We start from the raw sequence: 15,963 nt of genomic DNA, 5'->3' as shown, positions 1-15,963 counted from the left end.
ACATAAATAAATGAAAACACTCTCTTAACAAGTCATTTTTATCTAGAATTGAGTTTTAAAATGTGGGTACAACCTGGGTACAATCAGTTCATTGTAATGCAGATAGACATTTTACATCTCTCTATGGATGGATGGATCTGCCTTTTTAGCAGTACTGTAGTACAAAACAGTTGTTTCATTTCAAGAGCCAAATGACACTGCAATAGAAATAAATACAATTTCCATAACTCTGAAACAGAATATTTTTCACTTTATATATTTGTGATAAGATTTGACAAGTCACATTACATTTGCATTTCATTCTGTGGCTTCTAACAGGACACTGACCTCCAAGCTCATTGAAAAGTGACTTTAAATAACACATTTATTCACAAACACAAAGCTGACTGATAAGAAACTAGGCTACAGAGCTAGCAAAGTGCTAAATTCATTATGCTGACTGCTCTGGGTTTGTTAGACTGGTTGTCTATTATTTGAAGGATAATTCGAATTTAGTTTTGTCTTATGTTTGCAGTTTTGTCCATTTCTATCAGTTATGATAACACTCTACCAAACAAAGTAATGAAATTTGAGAAATATGCTAATATCACCAAAATGAGGTTGGCTGACTGAGAGTTTGTTGGCTGAGACTATGAAAGTAAGACTCAAGTTGTAACACTGCAAATATCCCTTAATGTCATCTGGGTTTCCTTTTTATTTTTGGTATTGTTACCATGGTTATGATGTGAATTTGCACTTGCAGTCTGCTGTCCTTTTTTTCCTGGGAAATGTTGAAGAATGTGTTGCCTGGATCATTTCTTTCTTGAACATAAACTGTCTGACAAAACTAAGTGGTTACCATTGTCTATGCATGGCATAGACAATGCCGCTTCACATGAGTCAAAATGTTGACAACGAAAATAAAGACAGGGAATTTATATGCATTAAAACCACATATGTCTTGGCAGATGTAAAAGAAACAACTTGTTAACACAAGTCCTCTGAAGCATCAAGCAGCCTGACTGATTTTTTTTTCTGTTCACACTGGGTGCTGTTATCAGCTTTTTCACACTTCACACACACATGCAGCTCAAGAGTGATACATGACTGAGAGCAAACTAAGTACGGCAAAGTCAACTGCAAATGAAAAATTTAGCAAAACAGGTCTGGCCTGTGAAAGCATTTCAAATCATGCAGTCAGAAAAGGACTGATGAGATGAAAAGTGATTGTGAAATGATAAATATTGTTTTGTCAAGTGAGAATTTTCATCTACCAACAGAAAACGTTCTTTTCAAGTATGAAACTTCTATCTATATCTGATTTTCTCATTATCATGTGAATGCGGCACAACATCTTGAACTCAGTCTGCCATTCACCAGTCTAAAACTCTCCTTTTCAACATTGCACCTGTTTCGTACAACCACCCCTCCACTGGTCCATCCCTCCATCATTCCCTCCTGACAGAGGGGTGATTAGGAGGAGAGAGTGCAGACCTGCTGAAAAAGCAGCTAAGCTGTAATTATCGTCTCGGAGAGAAACAACCAGTTCATCAGAGCCTTCCTCCGCAGACTTAACAACTGTTGCCAGGATATATCAAATGCTCGACAACCAGCCGTTACCTAGGTTACCGTTGTCTCCGTATGGCTGGGGGCTCTCCGTACAGATGAGATTTTTTTCTTTTTAATTTCTTCAGAAATGGCAACATACTGTAGTGTCACCTATGAAAATACAGTAACATATTAACACACACACATGCATGCTCACACAACCACCTACACTCAGATGTAGGCCAATATACATGCAGACACTGGTCGATCCAGACATACAAATAGACCTTAATTTTTTGTGCCATGTTTTCTGTCACGCTCCATATTGTTCATGCTCTGATAAACACACATACATGCACAAACGCACACACACACACACACACGCACACAGGCACACAGTATATCTGCCAACCTTTTTCATAAATTATTTTTGGGACATTTCTCACAGTTTTTACATAAACAGAACATACGCATGCAGTAATGATCCCTGGCTTAATTTGAAACAACAACATCACAGTTGCATGTTAGGCTGAATTCACACCAAATCAGGCGTTATGGCAAAAACGCAGTCCTCCCATTCATTTAAATGGGGGTAGTGGGTTTAGACTGTGGGTGTGGGGCCTGCAGGGGTGCTGCAGCGGCCTGCGGAATGAAAGTTGAACCAGAATAGACTCTTGGAGAGACGCAACCCAACGTCACGCTGCAGTGACGAATCAAAGCTGGTGAACAGACTGATCGAGAGAGAGACAGAGAGAGAGCGGTGGTAGCGAGACAGCCAGTGAATGAGGGGAATAAAATGTTATTTTCTGATTGTTTTTCCCGGTGGTTACAAATAAACACACCCACAACCCGCACCTCCGCACAACCCTGCGGAGGTGTGCCGCAATGCCTGATTTGATCTGGATACGGCCAGTATATGCAGAACGCTGCACCAAAAAAAACCTACATTCGGTTTACCCGCTGTACCTGAAGTTTCCATCAACTGTATCTATAACCTATGAAGGCAAACAGGAGCTGAGATCAAAGTCTACATGCGAGACAATATGAGAAGATTTCCTCACATAGTGCACATCCGTGTGTATGTGACAAGAGCATGTCGTTGTACATATTTTGGAGTCACTGGATATTTGTAGACACATGTGAATATTTCAGCCTGTCAGTATGTAAACCTCACATCAGAGCATTTGTCTAGACCTTTTTCTCTCATTTTTTACTCTTAAAAAGATACATTTTCAAAGTTACACGCGCATGTTTCTGCATATATAGACTTTTTCCATTCATATGTTACCACAATTACAATCAGCTGGTCCTTACCATAGTTTATCTCAGCCACTTGTGTTATTCTTATGAGGCGTGAGATGATACACACGTACACTTGGACCGCAATACAACATGTACACAGGCTTAATGATGTTATATGTTATATGATTTTATATGTTTAAACATAAGAATTTTTGTTACACTTATCGACCACGCTTGGTTAAATGTAAAATAAAACTGAAAGCCTCAGTATGGTTAAAACAAAGGGTTTTCCAGATCATCTAACAGTGGTGAAAACAGGGTTTCAGAATCAGGAAGGGTTTTGCACAGTTTTCCTAACTTCAGACAATCACAACCGTCTAACACAACAGCCGGTCAGGCGTGCGGAGGTGTTAAAGTAGGCAGGGTTTCACTGTCAAGCTCTCCTTTTTTCATTCTTCACATGACTGCTTCTGTCACTTTTTGTGTGTACAAACAACTTCAAAACAATGAATGCCTATGACAATTCACGATTCATTGTGTCAAGACTATAAAGAGACACAAAAAAGACACAAAGCTCAGGGAGTAAGGTGGAAGCTGCCTTTAAGTAAAGCTATTTGGAAGGTAAAAACACTTTAGACTAGTGGTGGGAGGGCATGTTGTATGACTGAGTTCTTTACTTAGAACTTGATTTTGTTTGTTGCCACAGTGATCATGTTTATCTGACTTCCAGATCAGCCACACATGTGCCACTCAAATATATTCATCAAAATTTCTTAAACTAACCCTTCAGTACACAGAATTGGTGGATTTGTTTATAGCTAGGGTGACCAGATGTTCCAAAAATTTGGGACAGTTCTGAATTACGAGCAGTTGTCACGAATCATAAATCTTGTCCTGTTTGTCCCGAAAATGAACCGTTAAGATAATATGAACAAGCTAAAACGAGAGCTGACTGTATGCTGTGAGACTCGACTTGACTTGAGATTTGAAGGTAGAAATGCTGAGGAGACCTGACTTAGTGACACAGTAATATTGAAAAATGCTGCACTGAACATATTGTGTCTTTTGAAGTGCTGCCAAATTGTCATGAATAATTAATAACATAACAGAGATACTCACAACAAGCTGCTGCTGTCACCTGAATGAAATGTAGAAGACTCTAAATTCAAATGAGAGAAGCCTTTCATTAAATTATCAATTAGTCTACATGAATTAGTAGCTCAATTTTTTTTTTTTTTTAACTCTCTGAATCTGTGAAAAAAATCTGATCAAATCACTTATGCTATAGGCTATAAATACTGCTTTCAGTAATTGAAAATGTCTTGTTTGTTTTTGTAAAATATGTAAGAGTATTACTGATGTGTTTTCACTTGTCTACTGCACTGATTAGACTATCATAAATAAAGGATTGTTGACGTCATTCAACCTGTTTTAAAGCAGATGATGGAGAGTGCAGCCACCACGAGAAATCTGTGATATAAATATCTAAAAAAATGTGTTTGTAAGTTCCTACAGATTAATGACAATCTTAGCTGCTGAAAAGACATTTAAAATGACTTTAACATACCTGTCAACTTTGTGTAATGTAAACACAGCCAGGACACTGAGCTTAATATCATCCTCCAAGCCAATCAATCCATCACTATTTTATCCATCTGCACAAACTGATCTTCATAATATTAATAACAAATTTATAAGAGTTAGAGTCTGATGTTAACATAAATTAATCTATACATTTCAATCCTTCTGACATTTAAAATTAAGCCACCAGTTAGAGTCATTGGTTCAGTTGTTTCAACATGAAAATGCTGTAAAATTGAACTGAACTAGGTATAAACAGTGTAAGTCAACTGAACTCAGGAATACTAGATTTGTTTCCAGTGAGGTATTATTGAGCTTACATAGTGACTTTCTGGGGTAAACATTATTATTGCTGTTCTAGAAACAATATATAGTTATTTTTAAAATACATATTACTTGAAATCCTGTTATGATTTTCCTCTTCTTTTTTTGTGAATAAAACAGAAGTTGCAGTTGTGAGGAGGGGGGAAGTGTAGCTGCAGGCAGCCACGGAGAAGGAGTGATCTGACATGTGTGTCATGCAGACAGATGTGATAGGCACTGCACTGATGAAATGAATAAAATAAAATAATTAATGAATTACACACTGTTACATACAACAAAGTCATTGTGTTTCTTTTTCCTAACGGCAGACAGTTGACTTCATGAACAAAAACAATACATTTTGGTATAGAGTTATGACTTTCATGTGTTTTACTGTTGGTTGACACTGACTGTAATCTACTGGAGGCCACGCCCACTGTGACCCACCCAACTCCCATGTCCCGAATTCCACCCACTCTCATCTTGTCATCCTATCTATAGCTGTTATTTCAATCTTTCATCTCATGCCTAAAGGTGTCTTATTTAATGTATATCCGATCCTGCATTGCAGCAGTGACCCACTTTCCCCGCCACCTACATCATAATTTCATTTGTGTGCATCTAAAGAAAAAATCCCTATTCACCAAAGCTGCAATGTCCTCTTTTTCAAAAAACATTGCACCCGTTTTCATGAGACCTGTTTTACACTCAGTTCTGTTTTGTATGTTAAGTTTTAATCACTGAGTGGATTAGTGCCTGAATATCAGACATGAGGGTATTTCCCATTAAGTTCTGTTTGGTACTCTGGCACTGGATCAGTTGTTCCCTGAGCCAGGAGAGCCAATGGGGAAGCAGCATTTAATATCTATGATCTAAAAATATGTAAAGTCAAATGTATGATGTGGGTATAAAGAGAGGAGTAGAGAAATTAAATGAAAGAGGCCTGAGGAAGAAGCACACTGTTGCCATTACACACACGAGACCAAGACTGTAACGTTCAACTGCAGACAACAAGTGCTGCTCACAGGTGTGTCACTGCATAAAATGGGTGAAATGTATCTCAATTCTGCAGCTGAAGGATGTTGCAGCCACACAAACACACACACACAGTCACACACACACAGAGAGAGAGGGAAATGTGCCCTGTTCCTACTGATGGACAACAGAAGCTGTGACAGAAGGATGGCATTAAAAACCAGCAGGGGATGCAGTGTGATGAAAATGTCAGACCGAAACCAGCAGGCTATGTTCTATAACATGTTTAATCAAATTACAGTGTGTGTTTGTGTGTGTGCATCAGTGTATGTGTGTCACTGTCTGAGTTTGTATGTCCAGTGTGTATACATGCACTGTATGTATCTGTGTGTGTAGGTATACTAGGTGTATATTAGTATATCTGCATCTCCTTTATAAATGTGTGCTTGAGTGTGCAGCTTAATGTAAAAACAAGTATATTGTGAGCTTGGATTTGTGCATACAGCATGTACCTGTGTATGCATGCATGTTATGGAAATTGTTCAGCAGCAAAAACTATAAAGGGGCCACAAAACATATTTAATCTGCAAGCCATGATTTGAGAGAGTGTAAAGGTTTTTCTAAGTGCGGGACACGTTTGAGCTGACAATTCTAATTTTGTATTCATTCATTAAAATTTGAACTTTGACATATTCTGGCTACTTAAGAATTTAAGAGGGTGCTTGCTACCAATATCTTATAAAAAGGTTTTAAAAGGACAGTTAGGGTCATGTATTTTTTTTACATTTAAATGTATAAAAATAGGGAGGGTTCTAACAGGTTGATGCTTCATCTCCAGTTCATGTCCAATGTCATTTGATTTGCTCTGAGGGCGGCAAGCCTTGACACAATAACATTTACAAACTATTACTCTCACAATTCTGTCCTTGCTCATGAATGTGTCCCTGCACTTCCAAATCCTGACTCGCAGATTGATTACCACTCAAATGTGTTGCACGTGTGTGTATACTGTGTCTTGTGCAAGCCTCCGGTGTTTATGCATGGTTATGCTTGGCCACCTGTGTGTTTGCATGTGTGTGTAGTTGTGTAACTCACCCAGCCACTACTATGAAGAAGTCCAAACGGTTCCACGTGTCTCCAAGGTAACATTTCTTCCCAAAAATCCCCAGAGCCACCATCTTGATCACCATCTCAATGGCGAAGAACGCGAAGATAAAGTCATCAAAGTCCTGCAGAGAGACAGACACAGAAAACACAAGTCAGCATTATGCAAGACCAATGTTGGCAGTCTGCTGTAAAGCAGGTTAGAAATGTAAACTGTGCTGCAATGTAACCTGTTTTAAAAGCAGGGTACTTTACAGCACAAACTGTTTATGCAGCCTTCCTCTTGAGAACCACTAACACTACATAAAGCCTTGATGTGAGAAAGAAACCATTAGTCATCTTGATCATTGTCTCATCTTTAACACAAACAAACATTTATGATTTTATTCAAGAATTTGACCAAGATACAGAATGTATTCAGCTGGACATTTACAGTTTAACAAGAGTCTATACAGCCATGGTAACAGCTCTGCTTTAAGCGAAATGCTAACATGAGCTAACATGCTCACGATGACAATGCTAACATTCTGATGTTTAGCAGGTATAACGTTTACCATGTTCACCATCTCAGTTTAGTGTGTAAGATTCGGTGCTAGATGAAAAGTCTGGGGATCACCAAAATTATTATAATTCATACTGTGGGAGCATGAATGTGTGTACTACATGTCATTATATTCAAATAAATCATTTTGTCTAGAGATTTCCCTCAAAATCACAAATGTCAACCTCATGGTAGCGCTAAGGGAAAAGTAACAGAATCACCAAAAACATTAGGATACATCGTCTGGGGAACCATGAATGTCTACACAAACAAGATCTTTGAAATATTTCTCTGGATATGTGAAGCCTTTAACCTACTGGTGGTGTTAGATAAAGTCAGGGGATCTCCAGAGTTATTCAGATTCATACTCTGGGGACCATGAATGTCAAAAGTCAAAATTTTACATCAATCCATCTAAATATTGCTGTGATATTTCAATCTGGTATTCTGAGCGCTGGGTCTTAGGCATTACTGTACTGCAAATTGTTGTTATTCATCAGCCAGTCAGGATACGCTAATAAATCAGTGATCAGCTAAACATCCTGCCTAATTTTGGTGAATTGAACTAACTTTATTAACAATGTTTTGGTCCGTTGACCTTGGTCACATAAAATGCATTAATGAATTTATGAAATTTTGCAAGTGACCAAAATTTTTGATCAACGCACCTGTAAATGACACCTGATGGTGTGCAATTACTTTGTTGAAGCTGATAATATTGGCCCCTGCAGATGTATTTCTCAGGCTCTAATATCAGTAAAATTAGATATTTAAAAATGGAACACTTTCACAATAATGTGATAGTTTATTAATCCCTGCAGTGCAATCCTGTTTTTTCTTTGTCCTGCTTCCTGCAGACAGGAAGAAGAAAAGAGCTTTACCCGCCACCCTGCAGCTGCCAGGGATTTAGCGTCTTGCTCAAGGACACTTCAGGAAGCTAGATGCTTGCCCACAACACGGGTCCTTCGTCCTAATGATGGTTTTGGCACCTTGCCGCTTTAACACTGAGTCATGGGGCAAACGTCTTCCGATCCAGAGAATATAAAGTAATAACCTGGAACAAGCCGCTCATTGCACTGATCAGTATTCCTGCCCTCATTATTGTCTGTCTGGCTGTCTGACTGAGCCTCAGCTCTCCAAATCATTATCAGACTGGACTGTAGAAGAAAACAAGGGAAAGAATGAGGACAGCAGTTGGACCGGAATTAAAAGAAGATAAGCTTAATTCTTGAAATATGAAAAATCAATAAATAAAGAAAGAAAGCAGAAGTGAGGGAATCGGAGATGAGGAGGAAAAAGAATGCAGCCCAAACTCAAAAAATAAAAGAACAATTCTGGAAGAAGATCAAGGCACAGGACACCCACTGACAGATGAGTCATCCCAACATGAAAAGAGAAATGTATAAATATATCAAATCCTGTTAGCTTAGGCAGAAGCTAGCCTCTCGCTGCTCTAAAGTTCACAGTAACTAAAATTTTTAATGTAGAGGTTCACACGGGAATGTTTTTGTGTGTGTGTGTGTGCGTGTGTGTGTGCGTGCGTGTGTGTGTGTAGTTCTCATTCGTCCCATCTTTGGAGAGCATTCATGAATTCTGCCTAGAAAACAAAGATTTAGCCCACAGTGCTACAGTATTTCCAGGGCATACAGAGAAGGCATGACCTATCAGACAGGAGATTTCTTCAACAAAACAGCTGCCCGAGGTTAACTCCCTAATACTGACCATGCATCACTCCAGATGTTTTACACACTATTCATTTACTCCAAAGACAGAAGAGCCTCAGAGCAGATTGTTCAGTGACGCATGATCTCCCAAAAGAAAAGGTAGAAGAAAAAACATTGTGCTCAGTGTTTGATCTAAATTTAATATGAACTTACTGAGCACTGGATCCAACTTTATATTGCAGTACATGACATATTATACTGTGGTATGAATGTTATACAATGTCATCATGCAATTGTTGCAAACAATTATATATTATGTATCATTATCATTATTATTATTATTATTGAAGTGTACATACAATCTGAAATAAAACACTAAATAAATTACAGTTCTACCATTCTCATGTTATTTTTAGTGAGGGGTGACTTCACTATTGCTTTTCAAACTTGGTTGGATGCAGAAAATTCCAACTGATCACTTTACAAGCACTAAAAGCTTTACTGAGCCACATTAAATAGTAGTGTACAATATTTGCTCTCGCCCATCTTTCTATGCTTAAGTTAGCTTCTGTTAGCCTCATATTCAATTTTTGATTTTTTGGTTGAATATTCAGCATTTGGATGATTCCACTTAATTCGAGTGCAGTTGCAGTTAAGGAATTTTCAAAAACCAGTACATTAAATTAAGGAAAAATAAAGTTTATAAATACAATAATATGAGGAAAAAAATGTTTGGAATCCAATCAAGAAAATTCTAAAAACAAAAGATCATTTCAGTAGAGAGAAGATGGCAGGTATTCTGTTAAATCTCCTTCAACTTTTGCTAAAAACCTTGAAGGAAAAGATCAAAAGTTGATTTAACAGCTGTTTTACAAAACTATCTAGCCTTTTCAAAAAATGAAATCGATTGTGTGATTTGTTTCTAAAGATGTATGTTTTCAGCACAAATGTTGGAGGTCAAAGTATTGAGAAGCGAACTAACCTTAAAGCAGAGGCATAGAATATCACCAGCCCTATCCTGCAAGTGTACCAAAAAAGTATATGGCAGACAGGGAAACATACACAAAACACTTTATGCAGGTCAAAGCTTCCACTTTAAATTCAACTTTGACTTGACTAACAAGTGTTGGCAAAGACATAAAAATAAGTTTGGTACCAGTCTTTCCAAGCCCTCTTAAAGATATTTTCTAATATCTATTATTTGCCATGTTATTGATTCAAATGGAACTTCATTTTCTATTAGTTTGACATAATCTACTGAAATAGCATTGCCTTCATGACAGATTTCTTTGTAATATTTTTGTTAAAAAATATATTTTTGTAGCATTTGTTTCTACAGGAGGATCTTATCATAAGAGACATACATAAAATCTCCTGCTAAATGTGTGAAGGGATTCTGTATTCATATTTAAGTGCTGGATATAAAATCCGTATTGGACAAATGGGGAAGCACCCTGCTCTCGTTAGTAATCAGCTCTTCAAAAGATGCGGTTCACAATCAACCCTGCATGATAGATGACCGAGCAGACCAAAAGTCTGTTAGACATTAACAAGAAAGTCCAACTATTGACAGATGTTAGAGCTCAAGATGCATGGCGGAGAGAGAACGAGCGTTGTGTGAAATAGAGAAGAGCAGGGATGTTTACTGTCATGCTGAGCGTAAAATGACTGCGCTGCTTTCACCTCTGATTCTCCATCCCTCTATCTGTGTGCTCTTTTGTTTAATGAAGAAGCCATTCCTCTTGTCTCTGCTGGGGAGCAATTACTCATCTATTTTGCATTAGCTAAAGCCTGCATGCCTGCAGAGCCCTTAATATAAGAAACCCCTTGAGACTCTGGGTGATAGGGACAATATGTCACACCAACCCAGTCTCACATAAAAATTTGTGATAGCTACGTTGGACAACGGTGCAAAATGTATTAATTCCACAAATAACTAATGTGAGATGCCTACATTTCTTTGGCCTATTCTTTTCTGTTGGCCTGCGTCCAAGTCACATGACTGTCAAGTTTTGAAAACAAACAAAATGCCTTTTATTCTCAGTGGAAAATGCAATATTTTAAGGTAGTTTTGGCATAAAAATGCATTTTGATAACATTTCTAGCAAGAAATGTGCAGTTTATTTTCATAATCTTCATTCAGTAAATGTATATGATGTTTAGTTTGTTAGTTATCATGAAGATTTTGGCAGGCTTTCTATCGTTGCTATGGTGATTGCTATGGATGCTGCTATTGCTGAAACCACATAGTTGCATGTAGTTTGAATCATTGTCTTTGCGTTTTGTAGTTATCTGAGCTGTTATAAATGTTGTTTTTAAATTCAAATGTAATTTTATATTTCCAAGAATATGTGGTTGAGGATATTTAATATGAAAACATTTTTCTTAAAACACAAAGTCTTCCTCAATTAATACTGAGTCTCATCATCCAATAAAGCAATCCAAATTATGTAACAGTAGAGGTTAAATGTAATGCACACAAGTCATCTACATCTACATCTCAAGTCCAGTTTGATGAAATATATGAAAGTGACAAGTGCAGGGATTAAATGAGGGATATGAAATGTAAAGTCCAGTTTGATAACCCCGTCTTCATCCCGGTTATATGGCCATGTACAAGATTTGATGCACACACACACATACACAAGTGTGAACAATCTCACAGTGTGTGTGTGTGTGTGTGTGTGTGTGTGTGTGTGTGTGTGTGTGTGTGTGTTTGTTTGTGTGTGCATCAAATCTTGTACCATGGCCATATAACCGGGATGAAAACGAGGTTATCAAACTGGACTTTACATTTCATGTGCCTCATTTAATCCCTGCACTTGTCACTTTCATATATTTCATCAACTGGACTTGAGATTGTACATTGTATTCAACTTCCACTGTTACATAATTTAATTATTTATCCACGTGTCACATCTAATTTTTGCTCGTCACCTTCATATATTTCATACACTTCATTTCTTTGTCCATAGCACAGTCCATATTTCTTTTGTACAGTCAATATTTTATTTCAAGTTTTATATCCCATTTCAGCCCTAACCCTAACCCTAACCCTAACCCTTACTCTAACCCTAACCCTAACCCTAACCCTGACCCTAACCCTAACCCTTACCCTTACCCTAGTCCTGACCCTAACCCTAACCCTTACCCTAACCCTGGCCCAGTCCCCTAGAGCCGTGCCATACAGCTTGACACAAATCAACACCACAGTTGTAGTTCTTCCAGTTTGCAAAGTAGGATTGTAAATATAGGCTCGTAAAATTATATATCTACTGAATATATCAAATATCTAGTACAGCTGAACTAGTAATTACACTGCATCTGGATGACCTATGTTAAGAAAAAGTAAAGATGTTGTTTTATTTCATTTCTTTCATTTCTTAAAAAATATTACTGTTACATTCTGTAAATAGATTTTAAAATTTCAATTTAAAACAGATTCTGGTTGAATTGGCTCTGTCATGCTGACATAAAATACCCGAATTCAAAAAGAATCATAAAGATACAAAACATCTCCGGGGTTGTGTAACTAGTAGTCTATGCATGAATGAAAATAGGTTGGTCTTTTCAGCCCTAACCCTAACCCTAACCCTAACCCTAACCCTTACTCTAACCCTAACCCTAACCCTGACCCTAACCCTAACCCTAACCCTAACCCTTACTCTAACCCTTACCCTAACCCTGACCCTAACCCTAACCCTTACCCTTACCCTAACCCTGACCCTAACCCTAACCCTAACCCTAACCCTTACTCTAACCCTAACCCTAACCCTGACCCTAACCCTAACCCTTACCCTTACCCTAACCCTGACCCTGACCCTAACCCTAACCCTTACCCTAACCCTGGCCCTGGCCCTAACCCTAACCCTGACCCTAACCCTGACCCTAACCCTGACCCTAACCCTTACCCTAACCCTAACCCTAACCCTTACTCTAACCCTAACCCTAACCCTAACCCTGACCCTGGCCCTAACCCTAACCCTAACCCAAGCACTTCAGGCCTTCCTCCAAGCCTGTAGTAATGCCCTAGATTGTCAGCAGTAGTGTAATATCTGAGGGTGACTCATTTTAGTCACAATTTCCACTAAAAATGAAAACAAACAAACAAAAAGCTTCATGTCTCAAAGTGGTCTCTGACACTAAGCCTCAGATGGCTTGTGTCCATGAAATGAGAAAATTATTGACTGTTATAGAGAGCTCTTGACCTCAGCTATCATGTGTGTAGTTAACAAATGGGGGCTGTCAAATATGGGTAAAATATGGTTAAAATACATTTTTCATCCATTTAACAGTTAGATATTTAAAATCTGATTAAATAAATCTGTTTAACATCCCCTTAAACTCCTTATTGTACTCTCAAGTCAGTATTTACAACTTCAAATTTAAGGAAAAACACTTTTTTATTTTTTAAACTACAGTCCCCTAGAGCCGTGCCATACAGCTTGACACAAATCAACACCACAGTTGTAGTTCTTCCAGTTTGCAAAGTAGGATTGTAAATATAGGCTCGTAAAATTATATATCTACTGAATATATCAAATATCTAGTACAGCTGAACTAGTAATTACACTGCATCTGGATGACCTATGTTAAGAAAAAGTAAAGATGTTGTTTTATTTCATTTTTTTCATTTTATTTTAACTAGTATTCTAGAAATGAGGTTTTGGGTTGGTGTTCAGTGTCGGCAGGAATTATGCAGCACTTCAAACTGTGTTTAAGGAGCTTGTTGGTTATAGATTCAAAATGTTTGTTCAGCCACATAATGCATGTATTAAACTGCCTCATTCTTTTAAAAGTTTACGTTAACCGTGGAGGAAACTGATCTGGTGCCAGTAACAGCACTACTAAAATCTATGTTATTTATTGAAAGAACATCATCAAACAGTATAATAAAATAACACAAATAACATAACAGCTCATATAACTGAACAATGCAAAGACAATGATTCAAACAACATGAAACTATGTGGTTTCAGCGATAGCAGCATCCATAGCAATCACCATAGCAACGATAGAGAGACTGCAAAAATCTTCATAATAACAAACTAACATCCTATACATTCACTGAACAAAGATAATAAAAATAAAATGTACATTTCTCACCAGAAATGTTATCAAAATGCATTTTAATGCCGAAACTATCTTAAAATATTTCATTTTCCAATGAGAATAAAAGGCATGGCTACCATTTTGTTTGTTTGAGCAGACAGAAATCACGTGACCAATAGAAAACAATGGCCAAAAAAACATAGGCATCTCACAATTTTAGAGCCATTAATGTAGAACTAATACATTTGGCGCTGTGGACCAATATAGCTATTACACATTTTGATGTGAGACTGGGGTGATCACACACACTAACATCTGCACACTAATTACACAACACATGCATGAACACACATGTGCTTATACATAGTGCTCATGCGCACTGGAACACATACAACATGGGACCAAGCCTTCAGGGACTCTTGATAAAATGACATTGAGTGGATGTCAGCCAGTGCAACCTTTCCTACTGTTCTACAAACATGCACACACACACACATGCTGTACACACAGCTGGGATTCAAATTCATCGAAGTCAACAAGACATGCTGGCCTGAGGCATTCCCACCGGAGCACACTGGTGGTGCAGCACATGGTAATACAGGCTCTGTAATCATGATATTGATTCCCCGAAACTTGTATCAGTGGAGCGTGAAAGGTGTTGCATGATCCTGATGAACATAGACTGAGTTTGCAACCCAAACATACAGCAAAAGCTTTGTAGGCATCACATCAATCAAGGGTTTCCTGCCACTGATGTGACTGCGTATTTACCAAAATGGAAATGTGTGTGTGTCTCTGTGTGTATACATTGTCACCATGGTTCACTGACTGTATGTCCAAGTGGACACCAGAGGAACCTAACACACACAAACACACGCCTGCCTCCAAGGGAATAGACACCAGTGACCTGTGTTGAACGGCTCACTGCCCACACACTCCCTAATTTCTCGCCTCCACTGCATTCGCTCTCTGTGAAGACACGTACATGGAGGAACATAATATTTTATAAATATATAAATATTTTCTGCAATTTTTGGAATATCTCCCAAGAATAATTAGACTTTTGCATTATGTGAAAACAAAACGAAAAAGTTAATTATGTTATATCATCCATCCTAATCTCAGTGCAGACAAGTCTCACGAAATTGGCTTTCATTTGGCGTGACAGTCACAAAAGTGTGAAATAGGCCGACAAATGAAAGCAGAGCGCTTGCGGTGAGTCAATCCAATCTAAAACTATTTGAAACAGTGAAACACGAATCTGCAAAAATACGGTTCAAGCTAAATTAAGTGGTGAATCAGATAATGACATGGGCGTCTTGTTATGTAATATACTGGAATACTGAAACCCATTTAATGAATGCCTCATAGCTCAAAAAAACAGTTTAAAGGAGCCAACCTGTAAGATCCTTATTCATGTTTTTGCACCAGTGTTGTTATTGCTCATTGTGCTCATTGCTGTGTTGGTTTTGCACTGCATCTGCCAGATATCATTTGTCAATGAAACAGTACTGTTGGCAGTGCTGTAAAGTCTTTGTCTTTTGATATTGTGTGGGTGGCAGGTAGCACTGCTCATCCTTCTATATTTGTTTCAAACAAACCACTGTTGCCGTTGCTAGAAATGGAAAAGCCTTCACTTCCCCTGCACCAGATGAACCCTGTAAAGGCTTACCAGACACTGACTGTTTATAACAATAACTATAAACACTTCCTACCATAAGCTAGGGGTATCGGATACATCACTATAAACTAACAAAGTGACAACATGTTAATGTATTTATATATCTCCAATTGCTGCAGATCATAAGCCTTTTTGACTTGTGTAGTATGAAAAGCACAGGTGTTACCAATACCATTAACAATGGCTCTGCTCTATTCAGGTGTCCCAGTATGCCATGACAGTGCAACAGTGAGCCTGCATGTGCAATAACAGGACCCTGAAACTGAGGCAGCTAAATGGAATTTAGCAATCAT

The 15,963-nt window shown here is 38.0% G+C and overlaps 1 protein-coding gene across 9 annotated transcripts in view; it reads right to left on the bottom strand.

Annotated features, from left to right (window-relative positions):
- Positions 1-15,963, bottom strand: part of cacna1g (calcium channel, voltage-dependent, T type, alpha 1G subunit) — a 164,445-nt gene that overhangs the window by 138,735 nt on the left and 9,747 nt on the right. For all 9 annotated transcript variants that reach the window (XM_067577235.1, XM_067577231.1, XM_067577234.1 and 6 more), the window contains exon 2: positions 6,724-6,857. In XM_067577235.1, coding sequence (XP_067433336.1) covers positions 6,724-6,857 — 134 coding nt within the window. The remainder of the gene's footprint in view (positions 1-6,723; positions 6,858-15,963) is intronic.

This window comes from Thunnus thynnus, chromosome 20 (assembly GCF_963924715.1).
Source record: "Thunnus thynnus chromosome 20, fThuThy2.1, whole genome shotgun sequence".
Classification (NCBI taxonomy): Eukaryota; Metazoa; Chordata; class Actinopteri; order Scombriformes; family Scombridae; genus Thunnus; species Thunnus thynnus.
This window is presented reverse-complemented; position numbering and strand designations above follow the sequence as displayed.